The sequence below is a fragment of the Chrysochloris asiatica genome, unplaced genomic scaffold, assembly GCF_000296735.1.
Source record: "Chrysochloris asiatica unplaced genomic scaffold, ChrAsi1.0 scaffold00026, whole genome shotgun sequence".
In the NCBI taxonomy this organism is placed as follows: Eukaryota; Metazoa; Chordata; class Mammalia; order Afrosoricida; family Chrysochloridae; genus Chrysochloris; species Chrysochloris asiatica.
In genome coordinates this window covers 11,724,494-11,739,635 of record NW_006408544.1, presented here as the reverse complement: position 1 = coordinate 11,739,635, position 15,142 = coordinate 11,724,494, and the positions used below count along the sequence as shown (strand labels likewise).

The 15,142-nt window shown below is 42.9% G+C and overlaps 2 protein-coding genes across 2 annotated transcripts in view; both read left to right on the top strand.

Annotated features, from left to right (window-relative positions):
- The window catches only part of AGBL4 (ATP/GTP binding protein-like 4), a 2,461,121-nt gene that overhangs the window by 1,978,888 nt on the left and 467,091 nt on the right, over positions 1-15,142 (top strand). The window lies entirely within an intron of this gene.
- The window catches only part of BEND5 (BEN domain containing 5), a 69,510-nt gene that overhangs the window by 26,700 nt on the left and 27,668 nt on the right, over positions 1-15,142 (top strand). The window contains exon 3 of the mRNA XM_006839742.1: positions 589-973. Within this exon, the coding sequence (XP_006839805.1) occupies positions 589-973 (385 nt within the window). The remainder of the gene's footprint in view (positions 1-588; positions 974-15,142) is intronic.

Below are 15,142 nucleotides of genomic sequence, written 5' to 3'. Positions count from 1 at the left end.
AAACATTAAAAAAAGAAAGGAAAAGAAATGAAAGGAAATCTCTTAAGAGCATCGCCCAGTGCTTACATTCCTTGAACTTTTTAGTTGAGCGCTCCATGTTTAGGCAGTGAAGACACAGGGTAAAGAAGACATGCTCCCTGCCCCGTATTGGAGTAGAATAGTGTTTTTAATGCCCTCCTTAACTAAAGCATTCTAGAGAAAAAAGTTACTCTCTTTTGCTTTTATATCTTTTGTTTTTGAGGAGATTTGGGTGGTAACACCTCTGGGAACAGCTTGGATGGTAACACCTCTGAGAAAGTCTCAGAGGTGCCTAGGCACTGGGGGTAGGCGAACCTTAGAGGGTGGTCCCAGTGTAACATCCATATCAGAGGCAGGCATGTTGGGTGACTTTGGGCATGCCCTTACTCCGTCTTACTCCATTTCCCCACTTGTAAACTGAAGGACTTTGACTAAGTGTTTGCAAAGATTTCTCCATGCACTGATATTCTGTGGTTCTGTGATTCTAGGATTGTCTGGGGAAATATTGAGCCGCAGTCCAAGAAAGTCCCAGCTGCCCTTGCCTGAACTGATTCTCGTTGTCCTACACAGAGACCTGAGGGGCGGAAGCCGAGCGAAGGGGCGCATAAGAGCATCGAGGCAGTGGTGGCCCGGCTGGAGAAGCAGAACGGCCTGAGCTTGGGCCACAGCACATGTCTAGAAGAGGTCTTCGTAGAGACCTCTCCGGGCACTGACGACATGGACAGTCTGGAGGATGCTGTTGTGCCGCGGGCTCTGTATGAGGAGCTGTTACGCAACTACCAGCAGCAGCAGGAGGAGATGCGCCACCTCCAGCAGGAGCTGGAGCGGACTCGGAGGCAACTGGTGCAGCAGGCCAAGAAACTCAAGGAGTACGGGGCACTCGTGTCCGAAATGAAGGAACTCCGCGACCTCAACCGAAGGCTCCAGGATGTGCTGCTCTTGCGGCTTGGCAGCGGTGAGTGCCCCACAGGCCACCTACCACCCCACACGGGCAAGGAGGGCAAGGAGACCGGGCAAACCAAGGCCCCTGAGGCTAGAGAGAATTGGCTCAGCAGTTACCCCAAGAAGAGACGTTCCCCTCCCACATTGAATCTGGTAGGAGCTTAGGAATGCAGCTGCCTAGTTCTCTAGAACACAGTGGTAAATGTGGCTAAGAGAACAAGATCTGACAGAATATTTATCTTTGTTCATTCGTGCATTCATTCTGCAAGAGAGAGGTAGTACCAGGAATTAAAGGGAACCTCTTGCCAAAGAGGGTTCAGAATAGTCAAGAACACTAGACATAATCTTAAAAAAGTATATTCCCTTAAATCAGAAAGTGACAAATGCCATAGGAGTGATACCAGTGAGGTGACTTGAGAGAACCAAGGATGAAGAGATTATTTGCAAGTGAGGGATGGAGGAGGACTTTAGGAGGGTAGTGGATTTCAGCTGGCCCTTGAAAGGTAGGTGGTGTTTTAAGGCTCAAGAGGAGACAGAAGCTAGCAGTCTAGGTCATGGGGAAACACCTGTGCCATACCAAAAATGTAGTGTGAGGGCAAATGAGCTGTACTTGTTTGGGTTAGAACAGGAAGCATTAAGCTTTTAAGCAGGAAGACATAGGACCTTAGGAAGAGTCATATAAAGATGCATACTAAGAACTCCTATGGTTTGTTCATTGAGGAACTTACTAGGCTCTTATGATTTTAACAAACAAGGTTTGTTAATGTGGTTTAGAAGCAAGAATCAGCATCAGCCTTGGAAGTAGGGAGAAATGACTGCTTACCAGAGAGGAAAAGGCTGAAAAATTCTCAGTGACAATTCTGAAACATAGAGGCCAGTCAGTATAGAGAAAATCAGTAGAACAAAAGCCTCCATAGTCCCTGAGAATGCTGAATAATGAATAATTAAAAAATACTCCTCAGTTGCTGAACTTTGCTTTGACAAGGGAGCAGTCTTGAAACACTGGTTCTACCCCTAAAGTTGACGTTAAATAAAAATTTTCATTCAAGAAGGGAAGCTTCTGTTTATCTAGATAATGTTTTATATGTAATACCTCCTTTCACTTTGGTGTTTAGATAAATGTACTATTACCCTATTTTGCTCAGTAAGTTCCCAAGCAATGTCTGAGTAGATATTCAAGGTGATTCCTGGTTATTAACAGGGGTTTTTTTTTTATGCCCTGAACAGAGAAGGAAACTGAAGTGGAGATGCTTGGGGAAGCAAAGCTCAGTCTCAAATAAGTCACTTGATTCATACACAGACCAATGATATTTCACTCCGGAATTCTACCTTTGTCTTGGGCACTCTCCAAATCAGAGCCTGTAGAAGCTCTCAGTAACACTAAAGGTCGCATGTCATTTACAACTGGAAAAAAATACTTCTTAGAGTTTTTTTAATTAAAACAAAATACAAAAGAGAGACCTTGTTGTTGTTGTCAGGTGCCATCGAGTCGGAACCGACTCATAGCGACCCCATGCACAGCAGAACGAAACAATGTCCGATCCTGGGCCAACCTCACTACCGCTGCCACACTTGAGTCCCTCAGTGATGCCACCTGGCCAATCCATCTCGTTAGGGGTCTTCCTCTTTTTCTCTGACCCTCCACCTTGTGTCAAAAATTGTGAAAACTGAGTGGGTCTTGGATTCTGGAGCAGGATGAAATCTGGAATTTTTAGAGAGAAAACATGTTTTCTGGTCTTGGAATGAAAAGTTTCTATTTTCGTTGCTCTCTACATGGTAGTATGTCTTTTGGTGGGAAAATAATTTGGAAAAAGAAAACAAACCCCTCCCTGCAAAGAAAAAACACCATACTAACAACAGAAATTCTCTACTTAAGCTAGCTAGACTGCCTGAGTTTAAACAGCAGAAACTATTCCTAAAATGCTGGGCAATACTACACTCTGCATTTTGCAACAGCATATGCCCCTTTTAATCCTAAAACACTTAGATAGACTTGTAGAATCTCTTCCGATTCTCCCATCTACAGGCTCTGATTGCCGCTCGCTCTTCCCTGATCCACATCACAATATGTATCACAGTTGGATGAATGGTGTATAAATTAGCTCATGTCACAAGTATACATGAAGCACCCCACATATGCACAAAAATAAAGCGAAGAGGTCTCTACCCTAGAGGGGAGGCTGTTTTCATGAATAATATGGGCCTTGGTTCAAATCCCAGCTTCCCCATTTACCAAGTCTGTGACTTTTGAAACCATCCTTCCTCCCTCCTTCTCTCCATCCACAAATGTTTACTGGCTTCCTGCTGTATGTCAGGCACTTTACCAAGAGGTGGGAGTTCAATATATTTGAGATCTAGCCTTTGCCTCTGTCCAGGAGGAGCTCCAAGTTTGATGAGGGCTATACTCACTGCAGCAATCAATGATAGAGTATTCCATAAATGTGATCTCAGGGATAAAAGGACAGGGAGCTGTTGGGCAGCTGGGGAGGGACACTTACAGGCTTCCTGAAGGCAATGGCATATAAGCTGAGGCTTGAGGATGAAATGTATTCAGGTCGGAATGAGTGAGTGGAACAAAATGGGAAATGTTGTAGCAGAGAGCACCTCTGAGCCAATATGTTCTCACCTGTAAAATGGAGTGTGTGTTTCATAGCCTTGTAGGACATAGCATTGTGCTTGGCATTCTGTTGATGCTCAATTACTGTCAGTTTCTTTTCTAAATCACTTAGTAGAGAAACTAAGACAGAGTCTGGCTGACTATAAACTCTGGTCCCCACACCACTAATTAGCTGAGTGACCTTGGGTAGGTTCATTAATTTATGCCTTTCAGGGTCGTCTTCTACTATATAAGATAAAGAGTATACATATGTTTGTTCATTCTGTCAGTTAACATTGATTGGATGTTTTCCGAGTCTAAGAACTTGGGGAGATACAAAGAAGAATAAGACATTGGAGAGGGGAGGCTAAACTAGGTGAGCATGTAATTAAAATGCAATGTAACCGGGAGTTCTTGGGAAGAGGCTAGTATTAGAAGATGCAACTCTATTGGTGAGTCTGAAAGACAGCCCGTGAACTACTAGCTCCTGATCTGTAAACATCACCAAAAAGCTATAACAAAGCTGAAAACAGGCAAAAAGTGCCCTGGAAAGCATTAGCAAACTCTTGGCTGATTCTTAGCTTCACATGCCCTCTAAAGAACACAGACTGGCTTGGGGTTGATGTGGCCTGGGCTGTGCCATCTTCTGCCCTCTGTGCCAGGCTTGACCAAATGTCTTGGGAGTCCTGTCCTTAGGCATTTTTACTTATCCATCTCACCCAAGGACGCAGCTTGAGGGCCTTTGTACATCTTTGGTGCTGGATTATTCATATAATAGGCAACTCCAGAGACCAGGGAGGCCAACAAGTCAGAAGATACAAATTTTAAAAGGAATACTTCCCACCTGTAAGACCAGGAAACATTACTCACTGCCACAGGCAATAGAGGGTCTCTAGGTGGCTGATAAGAGAACAGGAGCCTGACCTCCTGAACCTGGTGGAGACTTTGGAGCAAGGAGCATGCCCCAGCAGCTAGGAATTATAATGGTGCATATCATGGAGACTGGAGACAGAGGGAAGAGCCAAGGGTGAAGACAGCAGCAAGATGTTATCAGAAGACGTTTCAGTGACTTCAGTGAATGGTTCATTTCTTTATTTGTGCATTTATTCATTCCTTTTTTCATTCATTCCACAAATAAATACAAGGTGAATTTAGCAGGCTAGATCCTGTAGAGCATAGTCTTGGAATTGCGAAAGAAATTTGAGAAGGTATATACTGATGCCCATGTTTTGCTGATGAAGAAACAAGCACAGAAAATATCACTGGTCTATTCCCAGAGGTCTCCTAACACCTGGTCCTCTGAGTCTCTCTCCGGTCCCTCACCCTGCATGGCCTTCTTCAGCCCTTGGCTTTAATAGTAACCAATGTAGGGGTTGGTTCCCCAAAAGGAACACATCCTCTTTTCATAAACTAGAATCCGCCCTTTCTGTGATCTTAACATTGGAAACAACCCTTCCTGATGATCAGTCATATGATCAGCATGCTCCAAAGGTTCAGTAACTGCCAGTCCTCTTTTCCTTTTCCTTCCTTTCCTATCCCATTCCCGCAAAGAAGTAAATGCTGAGGATGCAAAAAGCATGAAGACGTATGCATTTACAAGGTACAGATTTCTTCATGTGTATATTCATTCGTTTACACTTCATTTTTTTTAACAAACATTTATTGAGGACATGATTAATGCCAGGCACTACACTAAGTGCTGGCAATATAGAAATGGGCAAGACAGAATCCCTTCCTTTAAATATCCACAAGTCAGTGGTTTTGAGCAGTGATTTTTTTACTGGTGGTTAGCAGCTTCCAGAAAACTCAAAAGGATGAAGGAAAGCAAAAACAGTACAGATACAGTGGGAGGGGTGAGCTTCAATATGTTCGAGAAGGTCTGGTTCAGTTTCTCCTCAGCTACATTAGGAATTCTCAGTTTTTTTGCACAGTAAATTCTGTTTACTACTGTTATCCGCAGAGTTGGTGGTTCAAACCCACCATTCACTCCTCAAAAACCCTACACAGTGTCACTATGATTTGGAACTGATTCAATGGCACTTAACAACAAGAACAAACTACCCATTCCATTAGGTCAATTCCAATCCATAAAGATGCTAGAGGACAGAAAGAACAGTCTCTGGTGGTTTAAATTATCATATATGCCTGAGTGATTTTGTTTTTTTTGTTTTTTGTTTTTAAAAATAGAGAGAAATACTGTTAACTATGATCGTACATGGAAGGGATTATAATCATTTTAATGAAACAAAGAATATGATTTGTTGAATGAAAAACTGATGATCTGCCCTGTAAACTTTTCCTCAATTCACAGTAAAAACTTAAAAAAAAAGGAATACTTCCCACTTGTAAGTACATACAGCTCATTATCCTAGGGACTGGTATTGGTGATTTTGAGTGATACAATCATGTGGTTTACTATTTGGGAACATCAAATACAAGAGGAATTTGAATTTACATTCATCGTCAAAAAGAATATTTCAAGGTCTGTCTTGAAGTACAATGTTGTCTGTGATAGGATAATATCCATACTACAAGGAAGATCAGTTAATGCCACTGTTATTCAAATTTACACACCAACCACTAAAGTTAGTGATGATGAAACTGAAGAATTTTATATACTTTGTCAGCTTGATGTTGATCAAACATGTAATCAAGATGCATTGATAATTACTGGTGGTTGAAATGCAAAGGTTAGAAACAAAGAGGAAGGATCAGTAGTTACAAAATATGGCTTTCGTGATAGAAATGATGCTGGAGACCGCATAATAGAATTTTGCAAGACCAATGACTTATTCATTGCAAATACCTTTTTTGAACAACATAAAAGATGGCTATACACATGGACTTCACCGGCTAGAATACACAGCAATCAAGTGGACTACATCTGTGGGAAGAGATGGTGGAAAAGCTCAGTATCATCAGTCAAAACAAGACCAGGGCAGACTGTGGAACAGATCATCCATGGCTCATATGCAAGTTAAGGCTGAAACAGAAGAAAGCAATTCCATGAGAGGCAAAATACAACTTTGAGTATATCTCACCTGCTTTTAGAGACCATCTCAAAAACAGACTTGATGCATTAAACACTAATGATCAAAGGCAGGAAGAGTTGCAAGATGCCATCAACAGCATCCCATACATGAAGAAATCAAAGGTAATTAAAAAGATAGAAAAGAATTAAAAGACCAAAATGGATTTCATAAGAGACTTTGAACTTGTTCTTGAATGTAGAGAAGCTAAAAGGCATGAAAAAAATGAGGTAAAAGAGCTGAACAGAAAATTCCAAAGGGCCCCTCAAGAAGACACAGCCAAGTGTTATAACAAAATTTGCAAAGACCTGAAGTTAAAAAGCCAAAAGGAAAGAACTTGTTCAGGATTTCTCAAGCTGAAAGAACTGAGAAGAATTCAAGCTTTGATTTGCAGTATTGAAGAAATCTATGGGCAAAACATTGAATGGTGCAGAAAGCATCAAAAGATAGGAATGCACAGAGTCACTGTAGCTGGAAGAAATGGTCCATGTTCAGTCATTTCAAGAGGTACTGTATGAATAAGAACCAAAGGAAACAGTCCAAGCTGCAATGAAAGTATTGGCAGAAAATTAGGTTCCAGGAATTGACAGAATGCAAATGAAAATTTTCAACAAACTGATGCAACCTTGGTAGTGGTCACTGGTCTGTGCCAAGGAATTTGGAAGACAGTTATCTGGCCACCTGACTGGAAGAGATCCATGTCTGTGCCCATCACAAAGAGAGGTGACCCAAAAGAATGCCACAATTATAGAACAATATCATTGATATCACATGCAAGTAAAATTTTGATGACGATAATTCAGAAATGGTTGCAACAGCAGAGAACTGCCAGAAATTCTAGCTGAATTCAGAAGAAGACATGGAACTAGGTATACCATTGCTGATGTCAGATGCATCTTGCCTAAAAGCAGAGAATACCAGAAAGATGCTTACTTACGCTTAATTGAGTATGCAAAGGCTTTTGACAGTGTAGATCATGACAAACCATGGATAAGATTGCAAAAAGAAAGAAAAAGAACAGTCCCATAGGGCATCCAAGGCTGTAATCTTTACGGAAGCATGCTGTCTGTCACACGTTTCTCCAGTTTTAAGTGGCTGGTGGGTTTGGGTTTGAACTGCATAGCTTTCAGTTTAGCAGTCAAGTGCATTGTCACCCCAAAACAGACTAAACCCATTGCTTCTGAGTCAATTGTGACTCATAGCAACTCTATAAAACAGAACAGAATTGCCCCACGAGGTTTTCAAGGCTATGAATCTTTATGGAAGCAGGCTGCCCCATCTTTCTCCTACAGAGCGATTGATGGGTTCCAACTGCTGACCTGGTGGTTAGCAGCTGAAACTTAACCACTGCCCACCAGGGCTTCTTAAATACTGTTTTGCTAGTTTAGGTCTGTTTGATGTGAATCAGGTGATACTAGTTTAAGTAAGACTCTAAAGGGCTCTGTGTGGAATATAAAGAGGAGTAGATGTAGACCCTGCCTTCAAGATGCATTCATGGTCTTATTGGGAATGCAGGTGTGTCTATGACATGACACAAGGCAAAATAAAATAAGTGATCTAATTGCAAGTCCTGGATTTTGTGTGTGTCTTGTCAGAGAATGTAGACAGAAATGGTGGATTCTGACCAGAGGAGGATGGATAATAAGAATAATAGCAGTAATTCACATGTATCTGGTACTTTACAGGATTCAAAACACTTTGACATTTTTATCTCATTGGACTATCTCAGTAGCCTTATTGTGAGGTCAAATAAGGGTTATTATCTCCATTTGAAAGAAGAGAATGCAAAAGGAAAAGCTAATGTCCCCATTGGCCAGATCACAAGCTGGTTGAAATTTTTAAAGAAAGAGAAAGCTATTGTGGACAGTTTATCTGTTTTGGCTCTTTCGAGCTAGATTTCTAACACCTCTGTTCCCCTCTGAGTTCATGCTTGTGTTCTGTCCAAGGTCTGTTAAAATACCAGCTTTGATCTTTAAAATCCTTTGCAGTCTGTGAGCTGCATTCTTTAAGCCCAGGTCTCTGATGGTACTTTAGAAAAGACAGCTAATGTCAACCAAATGCCTCCTGTTGGCTTTTTCTAGTATAGGAAGCAAGACAGACTTTGGCGACAGACATTACCTAAGTTTGAATCTCTGATTCATTCTATGTGTGACTTCAAGCCAGTTATTTAACCCTTCTCAACCTTTGTTTTCTCCTCTATAAAGAGGGCAATTTAATGCCCATGGCATACAAGCAGGAGAGCCAGCTTGATGATTAAGAGCCTGAATAGACTGAGGTCAGAAACACTGGATGCTTGAACTTTGGCTCTGCCACTTTCAAATTCTGTTACCTTGGGTAAAATCGCATAACCTCCTAGGCCTTAGTTTCTTCACCTGTAAAACAGAGTTAATGACAGTACCTACATTATGGTTGTAATGAGAATTAAATAAATAAATATCTTTTAAGATCTTTGCCTGGGCACTGACCAAGAGTATTGCTCAGTAGATTCTACAATACAATGACAGATAGTTTGAGGATATGCAGGAGTTAATGTGTATACAATACTTGGCACATCGTAGGCACTCATTGTCCTAGAGCAGAACACAGATATGATTGTTGGGCCTGTTTTAATCTTTGGTCAACCCCTAATGACTCTTGTCGATTGCTACTTTCCCTTGTAAGTCCTCAGAAATTCCACTGGAATAGTCCATTTATAACTATATCTGGACTTGATTTCAAGCTCACTGGTCTGTAGTTTGTAGAATTCCCCTCCCCACCTTCCACTTTCATAGGAAGAATTCTATTTCCCCTTTTCTCATCTTCTGCTACCTCTCTGATCCCCTCAATTCTTCAAACATTATGGGTAGTGGCTCAGTTTCTTCTTTGTCAGGGTTCTTTTTCATCTCTTTGGGTCCTCAGTTCATTCTCACCAGTGAGTAGTAATTCTCAGGTAACTTGGGTTTTGAGGGAGGACCAGAGAGGAAAGGTGAGAGATATATCCTGCTAGGTTAGGTTGTCAGATCCCTGTAGTAGAGGTGAAGCCCAGGAGGGCAACAATCTGTTTACCACCTCAGTTTGAGGGGTGTCAAAAACCGTACCCTGTGCCTTCTGAAGTTTAATGTCAAGCAAAGTAGTGAGAACTGAAATAGTTTATCTTAAAAGTGTTGACCATCTTCTCCTTTGGAGGACTTTTTGCACTGTTGATTGAATCAGAAATAGCCATAATTGATCCCAGATGATTTTAGGATCTGATTCCAGAGTAGCTAGACAATCTAGGACCCTTCTTTCCCTTTGCTTCAAGGGTCCATTTTATCTGGTAACAATAGGGACAGGACTGAGGTCCACCTTCAGGCTCCCCTTTAACTAACTGCTTAGGTTAGACAGGAGATCTAGAAGGAGTGGCTAGGTTGCCAGAATAGACACTTGCTTCTTTCCCATTAGAACAGGGTTTGCCATCTGGGTGGCAAAGTTGTTTTCAGCTCGATGCCCGCCAGAAGAAGGTAGAAGTAGGAATGGGTTTCAACACTTGTTTTGGTTCAGACACTAGGCTAGGTATTTTTTTCATACTTTAAACCACTTCAATAGTACATTATGTGTCACTGCATGACAAAACAGGTTCAAAGAGATTAACTTGCCTGAGGTCACACAACTAGTAATGGTTGTTGTTGTTGTTGTTAAGTGCCATCGAATGGGTTCCAACTCACAGCGACCCTGTATAGGATTTCCAAGGAGCTGTTGGTGAGTTTGAACCACTGATCTGAGGTTCAAACTTACCTTACGATCTAGTGTTTACCCTATAGTACCATACTAGGACTCGTGGTAAATGGTAGAACCAGGTTTCAAACTGAGGCTTAACTGGTTTTTTGAGTGCATCAGGCAACCTCTTGATTGCATAACCTCTTGTGGTCCTGTGGCTGTATGTGTCCTCCTTGGCCTGCCTTCATGATTACACCTCCTTAGTGTATTGCATTGGGTCCTGGGACTGCTGGACCCTGGAGTGATTGGGTTCATTTATTGATTGGAGTAGGCTTTGCTGGTACACGGCCCAAAGGGCTCTTTTCTGCTTAATCTTTGAGACCACTACTTTTTCATAGCTTTGACCTTTCCAAGCTATAGAGTCTAAGATGCCAATCAGAACATTTCTAGGGTTTTCATAGAAGTGTTCTCTTTGGAGAGAACCTAATCCAGTCTCTTACCTCATCTTATAGATGGGAATACTGAAGTCCCTGAAGAGAAAAAGGTTATGCCTGGGCCACATGGAATCTGAGCAAATGGTTTTTTCATCATCATGAAGCAGTGAAAGGTTGATGTTTCACCAACATGTGTGGATGGAAGCAACCCAAGAAGCAGTCCAACTTCTAGGGTTCAGCAAGATCCAGAAGCTAGCCATACGCTCAGGCCTTGCTGTTCCTGGGTGATTCTGTGTACTTGGCTGGGAGGTCATTCTTAAAGTCCCCAGGTCTTGATCCTATAAGGAGCCTGAGAGATCAGATAGTCCAGCCTCCTTCACAGGGTACAAAGCCTTCTGTAGCCTCCTTGCCCAATGATCATCTAGTCTCCTGAAACCTACCCCAAAATACGGGAAGCTTATGTACTACCTTCCGGTGTAGTCCATGCCGTTATTGGACAGCACTGTCTGAAAGGAAATGTAATTGTATAGGAACCATTGCACTCTTCCTCTGTTCCAGGCCCTGTGCTGGGAACAAGGAAACCAAATAGCTAAGACCATGTTGCTGTTGTGAAGGGGTCACAGTCTCCTCAACAACAGTTGGAATGCAGTGTGAGCCATGCCGCTGTCATGGGTTTTCAGGGTATTGGGAGCAAATACAGAGGAAGCCTGCGTACGTGACTGGGTTGGGGATGGGTTTATACAACTGAAGAGGAAGTGAACAGTATCTCAGGCAATGTGAGAGCCTGACAAAGGTTTGTCTACCTTAGTCAGGCAACTGCAAATATGAGTAGTTCTGGCAAGAGGGGACAATGAAGGAATGGGCTGGAAGGAAAGACAAGGCTACAAAGGTAAACACGAGTAGCTAGAACTGCGCCATACACTACAGCAGTTGGTTCATGGGAACTGTGTTGCCCCATTGGAGTGGTCTGGGGTACAGTTCTAGGATCCCTGAGTTGCCCTTTTCGTGGAGCCAGGCAAATAGTGTAGAAACTTCATGCTCTGAGAGGGATCTTGGCTTGAAGGATAGTCAAACAAGGCCAGGGTTTTGGATTGGTTTGGTAGAGAAATGTCAGCTGTGTGATACAACTCTGCCTCCCCATAACTCCTGCTCTCAGGTGCTCACTGTACCCCTTAGCAGCCGTTTGTGAATCTGAGGGCAATTGTATATGTGTCACCCACCCCACCTACCCCACCAAGACCTTCTACCCTCAACTTAGCTGATTCTGCTTTGGGATCAAAGACTAACAGATGTACAGGGTCTTCAGTGATGCTCTGCTAGAGCAAATTCATTTATTTTTGTATGGTCTTGCTGTGTGGATGATACTTGGACACATATAAATCATAAAGAGAGAGGGGAGCCAGAATCACATATGAAGAACTGTGGGCTCCCAGAAGATAGCATCAGTGCTCCTAGAGGTGAAAACACCTCTGTGACCGCAAGGGCTTGCTTGATTATAGAGTTCCTCACAGACCCCGTGGGAAGGTCAAAGAGAAGCTGACCTGTGGAGCATCAAAAAGCTGCAGTTTCCCGAGGAAGTATGTTGTTGTTGTTATATGCCATCGAGTTGGGTCTGGCCCATAGTGACCCTGTATAGAGTTTCCGAGGAGCAGCTAGTGAGCTTGAACCACCAACCTTGCAATTCAAACGGCTTTGCAGTCTGGTGCATTAACCCACAGCACCACCCCAGGCCTCCTGAGAAGGTATAGGGTAGTGGTAAGAGTGAGTTGTTGGTGTCTGACACCCTGAATTTGAACACTTGTCATCTGTGTGACTTTTGACAAATCACCTCTCTAAGGTTCTACAGATGTGATAAGATATATTTTGTAGAACTGCTGTGAGGCTTAATTTTCTTTCATTCAGCACTTGTTTAATAAATTTCTGTGTGTGAGACATTGTGCTGGGTGTCGGGGATACAGCAGTGAACAAGACCATGGGCCATCTAATTTTTCCTCTCCCCTTGGAGTTTACCCTTCAGTGGAGGCAAGGAACAGTGAACAAATAATCACACAACAGTGCGGTAAAAAGTGCTCAGAGATGGAAAACAAAACACATTTTTTCATATAATATATTTGTATTAATTTTCTGAGAACTGCCATTATAAAGTGGGTTATAGAACACTTTTTTCACCAACAGAAATTTGTCTCACATTTCTGGAGGCCAGAAATCTTAAATCAAGGTGTTAGCAAGGCCATGCTTTCTCTGAAGGCTCTAGAGCAGGGATGAGGAATGTCTGGTCTGTAGGCCAAATAAGCCCATGAAATCATGTGGTCTTGTCCTGCTAAGGCAACTGCCGGCGGGACTCTAAATTCAGTAAATCTAAGAGCGTTCTTCATAGCAGCATAAATCTATAGTAAATGTTATAAATACCCAAATGGCCTTCAGCAAAAAAAAAGTTCCCCTCCCACACCTGCTGTAGAAAAAGACCCTTCCTTACCTCTTCTAGCTTTCAGTGTTTTTGGCATTCCTTGGCTTGTGACTACATCCCTCCAATCTCTGCCTCTGCCTTCACATACTCTCTCCCCTCTGTGTGCTTCCCTGTGTACAGTCATATTGGATTGAAGTCACCTAATTTCAGTATGCTCTTAGGTTAACATCACTGATTACTTCAGCAATAACCCTATTTCCAAATAAGGTCACATTCATAGGTACCGAAGATTGGAACTTCGATATATCATTTTAAGTGGCACAATTCAACCCCTAACAGTACTTGACAAAGAAAACACTCAGTGGGTGTTGGTCGCTGGTCACTTTTTTCTTCTCTGTAAGAAGCACTTTTTCTTTTCTGTATCACATCACAAGACTGGGTACTTAACACCTGCTTCTGTTAGCTCTTTTGCTGGGCTTCTCCCCTTGGAGACAGGGGTTTTCTCAGGTTCATCCCAGCTCTGTTGTTCTGTGGTCTGACTTCTTGAAGGGGTGGTCCCACATATGAGCTGCACGGATCTTACCAATCCACCACCTCAAGCTAGAATTGCTTCCCATGCCTCTGCATAGCAAAGGTTACTCCAAGCCCTCGCTCACTGTAAGCTCTCAGAAAATGGAGTGGAAAGAAGGACCTGGGAACCTTGGCCCATCTGATCGCATCCCCCTGCCTGACCTTACTCACTCCCACCTATCCCAGACCTTATCACCTTCAGAGCTCCAAGCAGAACTCACCTCTTCTCTGAAGCCTTCTCAGACCACTGAGCCAGCAGTCATCTCTCCTTCCCCAGAGCTGTGCAGATTTCACAGTCCTCATTTTCCGGTCAGTGAGCCTCAGACATGTGCTGGTTGCCTTTACTATCTGAAGAGAACTCCCCTGCCCCAGCTCCTCATGTTCAAGGTACTGTCTTCCTCCAAGCTGGAGCCTAGAACTTTGTGACCACTCTTCAGAAGCCTTAAGTTTCCTCTACGTGTACCACTGTCTTCTTTACTTCTGCACCAGTACTCTTATCCTAACCCATACCAGCTGTAGGAGTGGTAATGATCTGTTTCTTTCCACTGCTAGATTGAGAATCACTCAAGGCAACAAACTTAGCTCAGGACTGGCACTTAGTGTATGCTTAGTAGAGTCTCCCTGAAAGAATGAGTCCAAGGACCCGTTTGTTCCTGTCCTCACTGAAAGCATTATGGGACTAAGAAGCAGATGTGTAGCTCCAACAGAGGATGATCGTGGCTGATGCCTTCTGAGAGGGATGATGATTTGCTAGAAGAGGTACCCAGAGTTGGGGGTTCCACCAGCCCAGCTTGGAATCATCTCCCCATCTCTTTCCAAGGCCCCTGTGTACCTTCCATGCTCAGCCCCTCTCAACAAAGTGGACTCATCATTATGTCTCCAAACCTAGTGTGCCTGTGTGTCACAAGGCAGGGTTCTGTGTGCAGTCAAGAATTTTGATTTGGTTCATTTTGCATGTTTGAAGAAGCTAGAACTATACCTGTAATTGAGAAATGCCCAATTTACTAACAAGTAAATGGAAGAATTTTGTTCATTAAAAAAACCTAGTCTTTTAATTTGAGCCGAAATTAGGAATGGTATTTTAATGTGCAGACATACATAGTTTGGAGAAATGGGTGATTTCTAAGCTTCACACAAGCATTCACTTTTTAGAAAAGTTTTCAGAGAGAATGGTCAGTCCCATTTAAGATCATTGAGTCACAAACACTTAGTGAGCCCCATACTTGGTGCCACAATTCCTTTTTATGGAAGGGGCCCAACCCAAACTACCAAACCCACTGTTGTCCAGTCCAGTCCAACTGATAGTGACCCTAGGGGCAAAGAACTGTCCGTCCGTCCTCCTCCCTCCCGCCCTGGGTTTTTGAGGCTGTAAATCTTTAAGGAGGCAGACTGCCTCATCTTTCTCCTGAGGAGCAACTGGTGAGCTAGGACCACTGGCCTTGTGGTTAGCAGCCCAACACTTAACCCACTG